This window comes from Physeter macrocephalus, chromosome 7, assembly GCF_002837175.3.
Source record: "Physeter macrocephalus isolate SW-GA chromosome 7, ASM283717v5, whole genome shotgun sequence".
Classification (NCBI taxonomy): domain Eukaryota; kingdom Metazoa; phylum Chordata; class Mammalia; order Artiodactyla; family Physeteridae; genus Physeter; species Physeter macrocephalus.
In genome coordinates, this window is record NC_041220.1 from 62,285,298 (window position 1) to 62,304,206 (window position 18,909).

An 18,909-nucleotide genomic window follows, 5' to 3' on the forward strand; every position below is an offset into this window, starting at 1 on the left:
ATTTTTCACAGAACTAGAACAAAAAATTTCACAATTTGTATGGAAACACAAAAGACCCCGAATAGCCAAAGCAACCTTGAGAAAGAAAAACGGAGCTGGAGGAATCAGACTCCCGGACTTCAGACTATACTACAAGGCTACAGTAATCAAGACAGTATGGTACTGGCACAAAAATGGAAATATAGATCAATGGAACTGGATAGAAAGCCCAGAGATAAACCCACCCACATATGGTCACCTTACTTTTGATAAAGGAGGCAAGAATATACAATGGAAAAAAGACAGCCTCTTCAATAAGTGGTGCTGGGAAAACTGGACAGCTACATGTAAAAGAATGAAATTAGAACACTCCCTAACACCACACACAAAACTAAACTCAAAATGGATTAAAGACCTAAATGTAAGGCCAGACAGACTATATAAAACTCTTAGAGGAAAACATAGGCAGAATACTCTGTGACATACATCACAGTAAGATCCTTTTTGACCCACCTTCTAGAGGAATGGAAATAAAAACAAAAATAAACACATGGGACCTTATGAAACTTAAAAGTTTTTGCACAGCAAAGGAAACCATAAACAAGATGAAAAGACAACCGTCAGAATGGGAGAAAATATTTGCAAATGAAGCAACTGGCAAAGGATTAATCTCCAAAATATACAAGCAGGTCATGCAGCTCAATATCTAAAAAAACAAACAACCCAATTTATAAATGGGCAGAAGACCTACATAGACATTTCTCCAAAGAAGATATACAGATTGCTAACAAACACATGAAAAGATGCTCAACATCGCTAATCATTAGAGAAATGCAAATCAAAACTACAAGGAGGTATCACCCTCACACCAGTCAGAATGGCCATCCTCAAAAAATCTACAAAGAATAAATGCTAGAGAGGGTGTGGAGAAAAGGGAAACCTCTTGCACTGTTGGTGGGAATGTAAGTTGATACAGCCACTATGGAGAACAGTATGGAGTTTCCTTAAAAAACTAAAAATGGAACTACCATACGACCCAGCAATCCCACTCCTGGGCATATACCCTGAGAAAACCATAAATCAAAAAGAGTCATGTACCACAATGTTCATTGCAGCTCTATTTACAATAGCCAGGATATGGAAGCAACCTAAGTGTCCATTGACAGATGAATGCATAAAGAAGATGTGGCCCATATATACAATGGAATATTACTCAGCCATAAAAAAAACGAAATTGAGTTATTTGTAGTGAGGTGGATGGACCTAGAGACTGTCATACAGAGTGAAGTAAGTCAGAAAGGGAAAAATAAATACCGCATGCTAATACATATATATGGAATCAAAAAAAAAAGGTTCTGAAGAACTTAGGGGCAGGACAGGAATAAAGACACAGTCATAGAGAATGGACTTGAGGACACGGGGAGGGTGAAAGGTAAGCTGGGACAAAGTGAGAGAGTGGCATTGACTTATATACAGTACGAAATGTAAAATAGATAGCTAGTGGGAAGCGGCTGTATAGCACAGGGTGATCAGCTCAGTGCTTTGTGACCACCTAGAGAGGTGAGATGGGGGGGGAAGATGCCAGAGGGAGGAGATATGGGGATATATGTATATGTATAGCTGATTCACTTTGTTTTAAAGCAGAAACTAACACACCATTGTAAAGCAATTATACTCCAATAAAGATGTTCAAAAATAGGTTTTTAAAATTATTATTATTATTTTGGCTGCGTTGGGTGTTCATTGCTGTGCGCGGGCTTTCTCTAGTTGTGGCTACTCTTCGTTGTGGTACGTGGGCTTCTCATTGCAGTGGCTTCTCTTGTTGTGGAGCGTGGGCTCTAGGCGAGTGGGCTTCAGTAGTCGTGGCTCGTGGGCTCTAGGGCGCAGTCTCAGTAGTTGTGGCGCACGAGCTTAGTTGCTCCGTGGCATTTGGTCTCTTCCTGGACCAGGGCTCGAACCCATGTCCCCTGCATTGGCAGGCGGATTCTCAACCACTGTGCCAGCAGGAAAGTCCAGAAATAGGTTTTATAACTAAATATAATTACAAGTTATCCATGAGGAGACCCTTGAGGTAAATGATTGTAAGATAACGTGGTACTGAAAAAATGTTTACACAAAAAGCAGTAATAGAAGATATTTTTTATTTTTATCTTTAAAGACATTTCTCCCAAGTTCCCTATAAGAACATTTTTATGGGGCTATAGATAGCTTTCTTTCCTTCTAAGAATAGCTAAGCCTGAAAATCATGTCCTAGCAGATCATGAATTATCCTGTGTTTAGTGAAAGAAAGATAACAGATTATTTTTAACATTTTATCAACAGCTTGCAGTTGCAAACAACAGGATTATTACCTTGCAAGAAGATATGGAACGAGTTAAAGAGGAAAGCTCCTACATATTGGAATCTAATCGGAAGGTTAATCTTACTGGATTTATGAAATATTCCCAGAGAGCTTGTCATGTGTCATGGGGGGGCTGCCTCCAGAGGACCGCTTGGTAGCTGTGAGCATTTGCATATGTTAAGTGCACCATTTTCACTGAGGCTCCAGACACAATTGAGTGAATGGCAAAGGTTATGGGAGGGTTATGCCCCTTCTCCTACAGACACTCCTTGGTTTCACCGCCACCTACATGTTTAGAGACTTCAATAAACAGTCTAATTTGATGTCTTGTTTTTATGTACTAATGATTTGTACTATAAGTGTTCTATTATATTAAATATACCATTATTTTTAGACCATGTTACTGTTTTGTAAAAAGTGTTTATCTGATATCACTGGGAAAGAGTTACCATATAAATGAATTTTCTAGATAACTCAGTCCCTTAAAGTATAGGGTTGGTTCCATAACATCTTATGGAAAAGCCCAAACGACCTTTTTGGCCAACCCAATACCAAACTTTTTATATATGTCTAAACAGATATCTTGCAAACCTTTTGTATATTGCACAGTTCTAATCCTTCTTAAGTGGAGGATGTAATTGAACACATTTAGCCCTTTATGATGACTGAATATCATAATTATCAACATTGGCAATTCTGTACTGAGTTATAACGGTGCTACTTTGGTGGGGGTCAGCTATTGAAATTTATAGAGCTTCTAGCTCCTGAGCTTAAATATTCCCAGATTACTGTGGGTGGTTTTTTCTGCCTTTTATTTCTCTGGCATCTATTGCTTCTTACTGCTGTTAGCATTACTCTCTCTGGAAAGGTCTCCCTACTTATCCTCATGCTTCTAACCTGCTGTGACCTAGGAATCCAGAAATCCAGTTAACATTGTTCTTAAAGAGTAAGCACCTAGGCTCTGAGTGGGGACCGACATGAGTAACATGTTTGCCTTTAATGCATGGACTTTGTAAAAACAACTGTGACTACTCAGCATTTTCTGATGAGCTACTCATGTTTAGCTCTGATCTCTCTGTATGGGTGGAGACACCAGATGTGAGATCTCTGGAGTAGGACTACATTCCTGTTTGAACCTTTGGCCCAATTTATAGTTTACAGTAATGCTATTTTGTTTTCAGAGGCTGATTTTTTAAGACTTCTTCCACTTGGTTTGGTAAACTATCTTAGGACTTTAAACAAAATGGCAAGAAATTCCCAATTTGGCTTAAGAATACTTACTAAACTTCTTCAGTTTCTTTGTTCTCTTCGTTCATTATCATACATGTTTAGGTATGATCATTTCCCTTACTAAATAGCAGTGCAGTGTCCACTAACTGTATAAATTCTTTAAATCCTTAAATATGTACTATTTTATTTATCTTTTCAAGGGCCCTAAGCCAGACAGAACTTCAGAAGGGCAAGCACTGAGTGAAGCAAGGAAGCACCTAAAGGAGGAGACACAACTACGACTGGTAAACTTTGCTTATGTCCTGATAGTTCAGGAACACATTAAAACCCCTACCTAGGGGTTTTATCTCACAGATCAAGGAATTTCAGTAGTGTTCTAGCAAATTTTATGGATCCTATAAAATAGTTTTGTTTTGGTTTTTTTGCGTTACGCGGGCCTCTCACTGTTGCGGCCTCTCCCGTTGCGGAGCACAGGCTCCGGACGTGCAGGCTTAGCGGCCATGGCTCACGGGCCCAGCCGCTCCGCGGCACGAACCCGCGTCCCCTGCATCAGCAGGCAGACTCTCAACCACTGCGCCCCCAGGGAAGCCCGTTTCTCATTCTTTTAACCCATATTCCCTACAGTGCTTCCTCAGTCCTTTTTCTGAGCATTCTCAACAGCCAATGGAATTTTACCGATCTTTTTAATTTATTTTTGCTTTTATAGTTTGTGTTGCAAAAACATTAGGTATATAGAACCTACTTTTTTCTTAATTAATTTATTTACTTATTTATTTTTGGCTGTGTTGGGTCTTCACTGCTGTGCGTGGGCTTTCTCTAGTTGCAGCGAGCAGGGGCTACTCTTCGTGGCGGTGCTCAGCTCTAGGTGCACGGGCTTCAGTAGTTGTGGCTCGTGGGCTCTAGAGCGCAGGCTCAGTAGTTGTAGCGCACGGGCTTAGTTGCAGAACCTACATTTTTTAACTGTGCTATCTCCCCTCCTGCTTCAGTCCTCACCCCGGCAGAGATATGTCTCCTTGGATTGGGCAGCTCCTCTTCTCCTTAAGAATCATTAATTTAGAATTGTACGCTTTTATTTTTAGTTCTTTTTTCTGAATTTATTCTTGTTCTTATACATAAACAGAAAAATGTACATCAGTATTAGTCTTAAGATATTTTTAGAAATTAAAAAATATATATACATATATAAAAGAATGTATAATAAGGACTAATACTCCTATAATAGATTTTATCCAAATATTAGTATATTAAATACACCCGTGGTATTAGTACATTAACTCTTGCTGTAATTTAGATAGTATGACAACCAAATAATCCCCCTCCAATAATGTCTCTAACAGTAGGGAGAAGCCTAAAAATAAGGGGTGATCTGATTGTAGTTTGTTATCACAAACAGTGTATAGAACAGAATTTCAGGTTATTTTATAATGTTACTTTAACAATGTTATTTAACATCCTTGAAATATTTATCATTTTCCTTCTATGTGTCTGTGGATTTGATCTCAAAATACTTTCCATAAGGAAGGTCCTAGAAATAATGTATGTCAGCATTTTAAGAAGCAGTCTGATTTGTCTTCTGTCATGCTAACCATGTACAGAAGAGTGCCTCAGTTAAGTGGCAAGTGAAAAAATTTTACATAAAATTTTCCACATTCTCGTACCACATTAAGATAAATGTTCATTAAAAGAGAAAGAAACCAAGCAAGTAGGCAAGGTTCTGAATGTGCCCTGGGCACAACATGGATGCAGAAAAACCTCAGGTCTTTGTACCTCTGATCATCCAAATGATGTTGCAGTAATAATGGTTGAAACAAATATAGGTCTCATGGGGCTTCCCTGGTGGCGCAGTGGTTGAGAGTCTGCCTCCCGATGCAGGGGACGCGGGTTCGTGCCCCGGTCCGGGAAGATCCCACATACCGCGGAGCGGCTGGGCCCGTGAGCCATGGCTGCTGAGCCTGCGCGTCCGGAGCCTGTGCTCCGCAACGGGAGAGGCCGCAACAGTGAGAGGCCCGCATAGCACAAAAAAAAAATAGGTCTCATGATAAATGAATAGAAAAATTCAGTTAGGCGCTATATTTAAAATAGATAACCAACATGTATCTACTGTATAGCACAGGGAACACTGCTCAATATTCTGTAATAACCTAAATGGGAAAAGAATTTGAAAAAGAATAGATAATGTGTATACGTATAACTGAATCACTTTGCTGTACACCTGAAACCAACACAACACTGTTAATCAACTATACTCCAATATGAAATAAAAATTTTTTAAAAAAAGAAAAAACTCAGCCATATTGACCATTCCCTGTAACTGAGATGTTACCCTGGGGACCCAAAGTATCTTTTGGGTTCCTTGGGCTCTTGAAAATATCAACAGTCTCCAAATGAAGCGAATTTCAACTGCTTCATTTTGTGCTGGCTGCTGTAACACTTAATATATATTTCTATAAGATATGACATCAGTTGTCTGTTTTAGTATCTAATGAAGTGACTCAAGTATGTGTGTATTTTAGACATATTAGATAGCACTATGTTTGGCCTACGGAGTTTTTCAGATTCGTAAGTTACTGAGTAAATGGTACTGTAATTATCCTAATTATTATTATTCTTTTTGTTAATGTCTCTGTATTGAATGATAGCTTATAGCTGTTTTGCCAGACTTCAGACCTGAGAGTTTTGGTCTACCTTGTTCTGTGGAATTTTGTGGTTTGCACTTAGTTGAGGAAAGAGAGAATAAGTAATTTGTTTTCCTTTCCGGGCAGGATGTTGAAAAAGAACTGGAGATCCAGATCAGCATGAGACAGGAGATGGAACTGGCTATGAAGATGCTGGAGAAGGATGTCTGTGAGAAGCAGGATGCCCTGGTGTCTCTGCGGCAGCAGCTGGATGATCTCAGGGCTCTTAAGCATGAACTTGCCTTTAAGTTGCAGGTAGGCTCACTGGCTCTCTAAAATCCCAGGGCTTCCTTTGCCCCTCTTCTTCTCTAGAATCACACTTTAAATAGAAGAGGAAAGAGTCCCATCCCATTTTGAGGCTGGCTACCAATAAACCACTTTAGGAGTCGGTCTATCCTAGGATCCTGTATTGCTGTTCTGGAAAGTCATGGCCACTTTTCACGTTTTAACTGGGCAAGAGGGTCTTTTTTATCCTATAAGATAATTTCTACTCTCCAGCCTAACTTGCCAACTGAGTTATATAGATAAATTGATGTACTTTCCATTGTTGATTTTTGAGACAAAACTGCATATAACAATACTAATCTTAAATGTTGCTTCTTGCTTTTTCTACATTTGGTAATTAACTGATACGCAAACATAGGAGCATTTCTATTTCTCTAGTTCCCGCTTACCATTAGGTTCAAAAGGTATGTGTGATTTGTTTCAGGATTTTATGTTATATGCAAACGTAAACATCACTCATAATTCTTTTCCATAACAGAGTTCAGACTTAGGAGTAAAACAGAAAAGTGAACTAAACAGTCGCTTGGAAGAGAAGACTAATCAGATGGCTGCTACCATTAAACAACTTGAACAAAGGTAAAAGTGCTGTTTCTTTAGTGAAACACTTAGGGCGTTCAGTCCTGGACGTGAAGAGAATGTACTATGCATTTGGCATAGAGTATGTGGGAATCTCCCAGCTTAACACCAGGCATGCAAGTAGAAGGAAAGCCAGTTAAATTTTGTGTTTTTTAAAGATGTCACTAAAAACCATTTTAGTGTCCTGTGTTAGAGGAGGGATACTTCCAAGGATGAAAGGACTTTTAAATCTGTTTGTGATTCTGTTACTGTTCATCACTCAAGTCTTTGAAGACTTTGGTGCTAGGTGATGGAGGGGTACTGAGGGCCCTTCTAATAACTGTAACCCTGTTCCTTCCTCTCTCATCTCCTTTTTCTCTCTGCTTTCTCCTGAATAGTTCTATAGCTTCTACTGTCACATCCTGCCCACAACTCTTAGATGTGTCGGTCTCCCCGCTCTGTCCTCAATCTGGAGACCAGTCTTGCATTTTCATCCCCTGACCAGCTATTTCCCACCAGTACCTACAATTCAATCTGCCCAAAGTACATCTTCTCCCTGTTGCCACTCTTTTCTTTCTGTCTGAAGCCACCGTGTTCTACCTGATGACTCAGCTGCCAAGAGAAATGGCTAAGGCTTCAAGATTGAATGAGCCACGGCACCCATGGTCACTAAGCGTTGCCAGCCTGTGTTGCTACCTGTTAACACCCACTGATCACCCTTCTTGCACCTGAGCAAAACTAAACTACTTACTAGACATGCTTCCCATTTTCCCCATCCACGTCTTGCCTAATAGTTTCACCAATTAGAAATGCCCTTTCTCTTCCCACTTCCTTGTTCTTCAGATACATTTTTTATGTTCAGGCTTCAATGCCACCTACCCAAGGCTTCCTCTAACACTTCTTCCCAGATAAAAGTAAACTGCCAATTTGAACTAGTTGGAATTCCCATAGCTTTACATCCATACCTATCCATACTGCTTATAGCACTTCTGACTTTGTCTTACCTTATAAACCTTTACATACGTATCTTCTGATGAGAGTGTGAGTTCCTTGACGTTAGTTAACTAATCCTTTAAGTTCCCTTGTTGGATCTGTCACAGTGCCTTGAATGTCCAAGGCATTCATTTAGTAAATGCATGGATGAAAGGGTGAATGGATGGCTTCTTTTATTCAGATGGTTCTTGACCAGGGTGGGTCCTGAACAGCATTGCATATTATTGTTGAATCAAAAGTTAATTGCAAATTAATAAATAAGCTTGAAAACTCTGGTTTGGCTGATTTGAAATGAAAAAGTATCAGTCGATCTCGGAAGTTATCTAAGTGCTTGTTCATAGCAGTTATATGTTTATGATTTAACAAATCAGTTTTAGTGTTCATAAATTGTGTTTTTGAAATGTGTCAGATTATTTTTCAGTGGATTTTTGGCTTGGCATTTAAAGCAGACAGAACTAAAATAATGACTTACCTCTTCAAGTATTATTAAGCTGACTTATTCTCTTGCTATTTTTGTCTTTCCTATTTATTCATTTCCTCATTCCCCTTTCACTCCCATTTTTATTTTTATTTTTATTGTATTAATATAGTGAGAAGGATTTGGTGAAACAGGCAAAGACCTTAAATAGTGCAGCAAATAAACTGATCCCAAAACATCATTAGGCATTTTACAGCTGGTCACCTCGCAAGTTGGATATCACAGCTTAATTGTAAAAGGAAGAAATCTGAAAGTTATTGCATTTATGCTCTGATTCTATATAAAAGGTCACCAAACATTGACTCTGAATTTGCTGGACTTTTAAAAAACCATTTGATATACATAGGCTGTGTTTTCTTCTTCTTTATTTTCTCCCCAGAGTTAGAAAATTTAGTATAAGTTCTCAACTAAATGCCAAATAAACTTTGAGAAATTACTTCTGAGTTGACCAATAAATAAACACACCATTAAAAAACATCCTAGGGAATTGAAGCTCTGTACATATATGACTGATGCCTTTACAGCCCAGTCCCCAACAATACCAGTTTCTAGGTGCGATGTCTGTGTCATTGAGCCTGTTCTGCCGTTGCGATGTAATGAACTAGAGGTGACTGCCACATGGTCTTGGACTCTTCTAAAGTATTTCTGTGTCTCTTAGGCCATGACCCCTTTTCACTTTTGTTATCTAGGTTTAATCCCCAGGCCAAGGATAAGTACTTAGTATTCCACTACAGTCCTACTCTCAGTAACCAAGATTGCTTGCAACTATTTTGCCTTAGTGACTTCGTGGGGGGCAGTGGGGTGAGGGCGGGGAACAGCATCCTTACATTTCTTTAAAGTCATAGAGATAAAGTTAGTGATTAGGTAACTTATGATAACATAATAATGTGGAAGCTTGGGAAAACCCTCCTAATATTTGTCATCTTCTACCTCTGCCATTTTCCTGCAATTCCACTTCCTATTTAGGTAGCTCAGAGAGAACAATTTTAATAAAAACACATCTCTCCTATTAAAAAAAAAATACGCTACACGTTTTTCACATCTATCCTGCTTTTCCTTTTGGAGTAAAGACAACAAAGCGCAGACATGAGTGATGGTTTCCTGCCTCTTGTTCCTTGCTGGCAACGTTTACTTAAGAGTTTGTTACTTTTTGTTCAGATGGGAATTCGCTCAAGTTTCTAGGAGAATAACAGTCTATTAGAAAACCATTTCAGAGTAGGAAATAGACAAATGATAAACTTATATTCATTATTATTATTTAGTCTAAAAATAAAGATTCCCAGTATGTATTCATAAACAATAATCAGCAGGGCTTCTTTTTCTAAGTGACCACAGATCTGACCCTTCCTAGGCGTTCCATTGTAATAATCCTATAAATACTTAGATTTTTTTAAAAAACGACTTTTGATTTTGGGGAGCAGGTGTTACATAAGCCTTTATTCCTTCAAAAAGTCTTGGCAAAATTGTTGTTTTTCTGTTTTTTCTCATTCTAGTAGATTTGCAGCATTTCAGCTGCTTAAGTGGGGACAAAGATAACCCCTTTGCTCCCAGCTCTTGAAATTCTTTACTGTCTTCTTGGAAAAAACAGAATTAAGAGAGTAAGATAGATTTCATGTGTGTTTTGATAGGTCCTTGCAGACTTGAACCAAGGTCAAGTCAAAGAGCCTATGACCAACCTCATGGAAGAGCCTATGCTTTTGAACTTAGTTTATTTCTTATAATTTTGCACCTCTTCTTACCTTCATCAACCTTTTGTGGTGATGAGCTGCCTTTTCTATGAGCATTTGGAAGGAGTGCTCAAACACCAAAATAAAACATTTTAAAGACTATACATAGTAGCATAGTAGCATGCTCCCAAATTCTATTACAGAGCCCCAGATATTTCAACTTAGAACATGCTTCTTTATAGGTGCAAAGTTATAGGATATTTGGGAGAAAACATTCATAATCTTCCAGAGAATATGGTCAGGAATCTTATGCAGGCCCGGTGCTGAATTGTTTGTCCACTTAGTCACACACCAGTTGGTAGAAATGGAAAAGGAAAGAGACAGCCAAACTCTGACAAAGGCTTTTCATTATGTTAAAAACCCGAAGCCTGGGTAAAGGTTGATGTATAGTGTCCAGTGATTTAATATAATTTGTGGTTTAGGGGAGGGACCAGGAAAATGTTCTAATTCCACATATAAGAAGGTAGTTGCCCATTTGCAAGTTCCAGTTATGAGTGTAAACCAGAAATAAAAAGTACCAAACCTATTAGGAAATAAAAACAAAAAAGTGGATTTAATTACTATGTACTTGAGGTTGGCTTTGGATATGGATTTTCTAAAAAGTGATGTTTTATTGTTTATCATCTAATGGCTGTAAACTGTAGTACTAGAATAAAAAAAAAATGGAAAATCAACTATTCCTCTGCCTGGTTCACCTTCATCTTGCTTTTTTAAAAGAATTTGTTTCTTCTCCATCTTTTCTCCCCGCATAATTTCTTTCCATGTCCTACAAAGTTTATTTTCCTCTTTCTGTCTCTTCATGCCCTTGGGTTGTTTTATTTTGTGTTTTGAACTTGGTCTTCCGCCCCACCATGGCTTGTGTTTTTTATCACAAGTTCATATGGCTCACATCCAGATTGCGCCAGGCTGAGCAAGGCCGCCAGTCTGCTGAATTGGACAATCGGCTCTTCAAGCAGGACTTCGGAGACAAGATCAACAGTCTGCAGCTGGAAGTGGAGGAGCTCACCAGGCAGCGGTGAAGAAAGGGTGGCTTTAGCAGCCAGGGTGGTCATGGGAAGTACTAAGGCCAGACAGCAAGAGAGGGGCGGTCTCCTGACCAAGCCATGTCTGTTTTGTCCTGCCATGTCCTTTCTCCAGAATTAGAATTCAGAAAGCTTCACATACATAAGCATTCCCAAAATCTCGTCCACATCTTTTGCCATCAAAGAATTAGGAAATTAGAACCCAAGATCCCAGGTAAATAGGATGGAGTAAGAGAATTAATAGCCAACACAACACTAATAATAACAGGATTTCCTGAATTCTTACTGTGTGCCAAATACTTTACGAAGCACTTCATATGCATTCTCTCCTAACATCTTCTCATGGACCCTATTTGCAGGTGATCTTATCACCCCCACCTTCAGAGGAAATGGAGGCTCAGTGGGGTTAAATTGTCCAAATTCACACAGTTAAGCTAATAGGTAGCAACACTAATTTAAAAGCCAATTTCTCTGACTCCAAGCCCTTAACCATTTTTCCATACTGTCTCTCAAACGAGACTCAACTCTGTACCTAAGGCACTGACTTCAAACAAACAGAACTTTGCTGTTGGATATAAAAGCACACAGTTACTAAGGATACTAGTGGTTGAGGGTGTAACTGGGGATTAACTACATAACTGTGAAGAGAGAGCAGCTAATTCATAGGTAATGGGACAACAGTGTTAGTGCTTTCATACTGTATCTTCCTGAAAATTTAGAAATACTGTCTTTTTCAGTTATAGTAAATCTTACTAGTTGTCATTCAGTTGACCACAACTTTTCATTAAGAGTTAGTATTAAATGTTGCTATTTAGAGCCGTGACCCTCAGGCACTGGGAGATCCGAAAGTACATTCTTCATTATCCAAGGAAGATTAAACATGTCGAATGTATTTCAGTGTTACTGGTTTGATTGTATTGTATTTTAGTACTTTAAAACCTGGTTGTCCATCTATATCTGGTATACTTTTTATTAATCAAGTATTAAAATTTAATTACTGAACTCTAAGAAAAGGGTTTGGCATTCTTTAGAAGATAGGAGTACAGAAATCCAAATTTTCATCGTTTTTCTCTCCCACCTATCCCAGGAACCAGCTTGAGTTAGAACTAAAACAGGAAAGAGAAAGAAGGTTACAAAACAACAGGAGCATCCCAGGAAAGGGTTCCCAGAAGCCAGAACCCAAAACGGTAATATTTGTTATTCCCATGTTTATTTACTTAATTTTTAGAGGCTACCTTGATGGGCCGAACAGTCTTCTCTTATGGAACACATGCTTAATTGCTATGGCCTTGAGTACGTAGGTGGCAGGCGAGAGCTGGACTGAACACAGGGAGGCTTGATTCTGAGTCTGCCCCTGGGACACTCTAACTTGAATTCATTTGGAAAAGGGGATTAATGACCACAATTGCCAGTGACCATCATGAAGATTTTAATTTTCGTATACTCAAGGTACTTCTCTTGGGAAAATTAGAAAAAAAAAAGGGAATCAGGCACAGGGAAAGGAAGGTAATATAGAGTGGTTTAAAGAGCAGGAGTAGAAGCTTCTACAGAGCAGTGTTAGGAAAGAGACCTCCAGCAACCTGTAGTGGTGAGAGGTCCAACACTGGATTAAGATCATCTCTGGGACCCAGGAAACCGAGCCACTCTCTTCAAATAAAATCAGGAAAGCGTGAAATACTTTTTCTGTCAAAGACAAATACAGGGAAAAAATTACCTTCTTTGTAAATATTATATATAACAAAGCAGGACAAATGTATAAGCTTCTTAAAATTTCTAGAGAGTGAGCTGCTAATTTGCTAGAAGAGTAGGAAAGTGGTAAACGGAAATTTATTACACCTCTAATGTAACATGTACAAAGAACCATTCTCTCTGTAGCAGGCTGTTCTTATTATCTTAGTTTAGTGAACATAAAATCTACGTATAAGGGCTTGCAGAGATTTACTTAAAATCTTGGCCTATCATGCTGTTTTTCCAGTGAGGCCTTAGATTTCTCAATCTTGAATCGCTGTGCAGTGCAAGCCTTTCCAGGAGTGGTCTGAGAACGTACATTCTCCTTTTAGAGGCTGATGGGCAAGGAGTTCAAGGCAGACAGCAGTGTTTGTGCCACAGGAAGAATTTGTCCCCCCAGAACTGCCCAGGCAGGGCTTAGCAGGATTGGTAGAAATGCAGTTTGGAATTTTCCATTGGTCCTTCAGAGTAGAAAACGCCTCGAGTTGTATAGGCCATAGAAGTTGTCATGATACTGAGGCAACTACTTGACCAAGCGTCTAGAGGATTACACAGTCTGCTGGATATGGCCATGCTCGGTTTCACTAGCTGTCCAGAGCTCAGCTGGGGGTTTGTGTGTGTGTATGTTTTTTTTTTTTTTCTAAGAAGTAACTGATACCTTGAAGCCACTTTGTAAGTAAATAGGATACATTCTGAATTTCATTTGAGTCTCAAGCATTAAATAAAATATCTACTCTGAAAATCATCTGTTGCAAACCCTATCAGAATCATTTGTTAAGAAACTATTTGGAACAAAGAATGATGGAAAATATCTCGAAAGTTAAACTCCTTCCCTAATTAAAAAAAAAAAAAAAAAAAAGCTGCTTAGCCTTATACCCAAGCTAAGACAATATAGAAGAAAATGTCTGCAGCATCATCGTTTAGCAGTCTGAATAATTAATAAATTGGGCTGTTTTCTTTTGGCAGGATGGGAAGCACAAAATTCAAGAGGAAAATGTTAAACTAAAAAAGCCCCTGGAAGAAAGCCACAGGTGTTTATTAATAAAGTATTAACTAAGATATAAAGCTATCTTGGGGTGGTGGGAAAAAGGGAGCTTTTGATATACACTGGCAATGACACAGACCAGACACTGACTTGTAATATTAATATTTCTGAAAGACATTTTGAAGGGGGAGTGAATAAATAACAAGCCAGATAACACATATTAAACCAAACCCATTTAGTCCATTCCAGAAGAAAGAAAGGTAATCAAGCTGTCCTCTGATTCTTCCCTGGTTAATCCCCAAACTATCACTTAAAAGATTATGTCTAATCTAATCTTTACTGGATCAGTAGGATAAGTAAATGGAGCACAAACTATAGCATTTCCTAGGTACTTAAATGTACTTGGGCATGACTTGTTTCCACCTAAGTGCTAAGTGAAAGGCAGCTATGTCTCAAATAAATACTCTAATTTCCCTTATTTTTTATCTCTTAAGGAGAAAAACAGTTTTGCTTTATTCCTTTTTCTTAACTCTTCATCTCATTTCCCCGCAACAAAGAACATGGGATCATTCCAATGAAGTTGACTTTTAACAATTATTTTAACAACAAAACATTACATACTGCCACTGTATTAAAAAATGAAGAAGGTCCAACTATGTGACATTCTGGAAAAGGCAAAACCATGGAGATGGTGATTGCCAGGGCTTAGAGGATGTGGATGGATGAATCGGATTTTGTAGGGCAGTGAGAATACTGTCTATGACACTATAATGATAGATACATGTCATTATACATTTGTCCAAACCCACAGAATATACAACACCAAGAATGAACCCTAAGGTAAACTATGACTTATGATGTGTCAGTTTACGTTCAATGACTGTAACGTCAGGTACAACTCGGGTGTGGAACGTTGATAATGGCGGGAGGGTGGGAGGTCCAACAGAATATATGAGAAATCTGTGTCCTTTCTGCTCAGCTTTGCTGTGAACCCCTAACACTGCTCTAAAAATTAAAGTCTGTTATTGACAACAACAAAAATAGATTATTATCAAGGAAAGATACCAGAGAGGGATTTTGAGAGACCTATACAGTATACATTTTTGGCAGCTGTATCTGTCCAGCCTTTAATGCCTTAAGAATGAGATAGGGTGTCATCTGGAGCAAAACTAGCTGCTGGGGAAGATAAATCACACAGTCCAACAGTAGGCTGATTTTGCAGGTACTTAGCCTAAACAGCTCTTCCTCACCTCCAAGGCCAGAATGATTCCAGTACCTTTAAGTTTACTCCCGAAGAGAACATGGTCTGATCCAGGACCAGTCTTATTAAACTACAGTCCATCTAACATTATAGATCAGCATGGGCCATGGGAAGGAATTAGACCATAAAATTAACCAGGGCTCAAAACGGCCTTTCAGAGTCAGCCTCGTTCCAGACTAAAATCAAGTCCTTTACATTCAAGAGGGTCTTACATGCCAGGTTCTGATTTTAGGCCCTGGGAATATAAGACAATACAGTTGTCCCTTGGTATCCAGGGTGCCAGGAGCCCCTTCAGATACCAAAATCTATGGATGCTCAAGTCCCTTACATAAAATGGCCTAGTACAATGAATATAATGGGCTCTCTGTATCTGTGGGTTGCTCATCTGGGCACTTAACCAATCACAGATGCGGAACCTGATGACAGGGAGGGACACGTGTACTACATTTGTATTGCGCTCTGCAGCTTAAAGTGTGTCACATTCATTATCTCCTTACAAATTTAATTCTCCTTACAGAAGTTTAATCATCCATTCCTACTTTACAGATGAGAAAATTGAGGCCCACAGAGAGGCCCAAGTTGCCTCTCCTTATCATGTCTTCTGTTTTTAAGCCCTTTGTCTCTGCACTATATAATAGCTGCTTCCAGGGTCTATCCTGGCCAGAACTACAATCCTAAAACATACCGAGGTTTCCTGGGATTGTGGTCCAAGGAACAGCCGAGAAAACCTGGTAACACTGATGGTCACACCGCCACTCAACCGAAGAGACTTGGAACCATTGTAGATCTGTGGTCCATTTTCCCCAGAGCTGAGGCTTTGCTGAGGAGGAGGCTTTGCTTCTCCTCTTGTGTAAGTTCTGTTCCAAGTTGGGAAAATCGGGGTTAGCTCAGCTGGTACCATGAAGCAATATTTCAATCTGAATGGGTACGTGGGAGAAGGGACTAATACATGACATATGATAATGGCTAGGTTTCCATAATATTGGATAGGAAAAAAAGCTATTAAAATGTATGGCCTTGGCCATTGACGTTTTGCAGGTTGGGAAACATAACCACTATTTTCTTGGTAGTAAAAAGGAAACAAAATGTAACTCCAATCTATTTTTAAACAGGAATCTACTAGCATAATGTAGGATCATATTCTAGTAATAGATTTAACAAGCAAAATTTCCTCTCCCTTGGAGGTCAACATTAATAATTACTTTGGTTTCAGCAACATAAAAGAACCATGATATTGCTTTTCCTGTGCTTTTGAAATGATGAAAAAGGAAATATGTTGCTATTAGTTACTGTTTTTACTTTCCCATTGTAGGCTGCAGTCTCACCCTGTGAATGAACAGGTAACTGAGTCTCCTGTCCTAAAACATCTTGTATAAATTAAATAGTTGGCTGGACCATGCCTAGCTGTAAACAAGGCAGCAAGGGAGGTAGATGAATGCATACAGGCCTCTGCTTCCCATCCTTTTAATGATATCCTAAACAAACATGCATTTGGCTGAAACGCTCACAGGAAGTAGCACAGTTTTGAGCGATTTACTAAGTAAACAGCAGCTCTTAACTTCCTATCTGAGATTCTCTTTGACATACCACGGGACCTGAGAGCTCACTGTACCTCCCTTTCCCTTAGTCTTCCCTTATATAAAATGAAGAGAAAAAATACTTCTTGATCACTTAGAAATAACCAAACATTTACAAATATAGTGGTAGGTGACAACTCCATGAGAAAACTGATAAATGCTACTATGTCTGAGTCACTGCTGTCATCTATTAGGATATAATGATGCCTACTCCCTCCATTCTTGGTGATAGAATAAGACAAGAGGGATGGGGATTTCTTTTTTTAGCTTTTTACATTTATATACATGAATTTTCTTTATATAGATAAAATCACATGTTACTTTATTATAAAAATTAAAAGAGCACCAAGGATAATGATAGGATTATCAGAGTTGTATATAAGGTGGTGAGACTATATGTAATTTGTTTTTCTAGTTTCCAGATAGACTGTAGTGTGATTATATTTTGTAACTAAAAAATGCATATTCTGAAAATACTGGTATTTCCGGGGCTAAGGGAAACTAACTGGCTCACTGTGTGGTTTAGGATCAGCCGCTGCCCTCTGAAAAGCCACAGATGTGTCAGCTGTGCCAGGAAGACTGCAGCCTAACGAAGGTAACAGTGGCGAGAAATGAACAGGTTCTTCATGGGGACGCCCACTGCACCACTAGCCGCTTCTCACGATAGGGACTTCGCTGTATAGAGTGCAGACAGTGGGGAAAAAAGCAAAAGGAGCAAGTATTTAGTGTGTACCTATTTTTTTTCAGTCCTATTAAGTCATGTTAGTAAGTCCCCATTAAAATATTAAATACAAATTAACTATATAAGTAATTTAAAACAAACATAAATTTATAAGTAAATATTATTGAGTGCCTACTATGCGGAATGTACTATTCCATGTGCCAGAGAAACAGTAATGAACAAAATGTAGACCGAGTCCCAAGTCCTTGTTCAGCTTGTGTCCTTTGTGCCATCATTTTATAAAGAACCTTGGGCTCAGAGGTGTCAAGTGTATTATCCCAGTTACTGAAAGCCCAGATGCAACCTGACTTTGGCTCCAAAGTCTATACTCCTTCCAGTACTCCATCCTGCTTAGAACAGAGAAGATAGGTTGCAGCGGGGAGAGTTCTTTGGTTCTTTGAATTATTTGGGGAAACAGCCTCTGAGAGGGAAATGAGCTCTTTCTCCACCAAATCACTTGTTCTCCCCTTGGATCCTCAAGGGTCTCTGCCTAAACACCTACCCAGCTTGTTATCCTAGAGTCAGCAGGGTGAAGGAAGCATGCAGGAAAAATAAATGTCTTTGACAGCCATAGCTGTGCCTTGCTCACAGTAGGATCCCCCAGCATCTAATATGGTACCCACTTCATACTAGATGCTCAAGAAATGTTATGGACAAATGAATGTTAGAAACAAGTGCTTAGAAGAGAAGGAAACGTGCCCAAATTCTGGGTTACAACTTGCGTGCCACCATTTGTGATCCTGCTAAATTTTAACAAGCAAAATTGTAGTATGACCTAGTCTTAAATTAGCAGAAGCACGTAAAGATGAACTGCCTTTATGGAATTGGAAGTTGTAGTTAGAGAAATGTGTTCTCAAACAGAAGAAGCTGCTAATCTAATTCTGGCTTTTCTTTTCTAAGCCATGCAAACTAACTGCAATATGTCAGAGGAAGATTCCTCCCAGGCTTTCAAATAAAAACGACCCCCCTACCTCTGCTGCACCCTCAGGAAGATGAATTGTTTGGGGAAAAGTAGCATTATTTATGGGGGAAATCATTCTTCACAGCCTTTAAATAGGGACCCTTGGAGCTATGTGTGCACCAACCTATCACAGCTTTACCAGTGGCACTGCCATAATGACCCACATGCTGTCCCACAGTTTGGCCACTAAAGACTCAAAATGCTTAAGAGACTAACTTCCCAATAAAAAGGATGCAGGGAGCTGTGCTCCTGCACAGCTGATAACCCCAAAGGATGTGCTTGTAGAGCATCACAGGAAAGCATTGAGCACATCATTGTATTAGAAATTATACTTTCAGTTCATGCTCAGCAGTTTTTAATCTTACGTCAGTTATCCAACCCTACCCATGGC

At 39.1% G+C, this 18,909-nt stretch overlaps 1 protein-coding gene across 7 annotated transcripts in view; it reads left to right on the forward strand.

The window, feature by feature from the left end:
• The window catches only part of RUFY3 (RUN and FYVE domain containing 3), an 83,318-nt gene that overhangs the window by 63,711 nt on the left and 698 nt on the right, over window positions 1-18,909 (forward strand). For 3 of the 7 annotated variants that reach the window (XM_007112715.4, XM_028491886.2, XM_028491888.2), the window contains 9 exons: window positions 2,302-2,394; window positions 3,751-3,834; window positions 6,313-6,480; window positions 6,989-7,086; window positions 11,159-11,278; window positions 12,373-12,472; window positions 13,980-14,044; window positions 16,572-16,599; window positions 17,363-17,431. In XM_007112715.4, the coding sequence (XP_007112777.2) occupies window positions 2,302-2,394; window positions 3,751-3,834; window positions 6,313-6,480; window positions 6,989-7,086; window positions 11,159-11,278; window positions 12,373-12,472; window positions 13,980-14,044; window positions 16,572-16,599; window positions 17,363-17,431 (825 nt within the window). Of the gene's footprint in view, window positions 1-2,301; window positions 2,395-3,750; window positions 3,835-6,312; window positions 6,481-6,988; window positions 7,087-8,648; window positions 8,858-11,158; window positions 11,279-12,372; window positions 12,473-13,979; window positions 14,045-16,571; window positions 16,600-17,362; window positions 17,432-18,909 lie in introns of those variants that run through there. The other 4 variants (XM_024115378.3, XM_028491889.2, XM_028491890.2 and 1 more) reach the window with 2 other exon arrangements.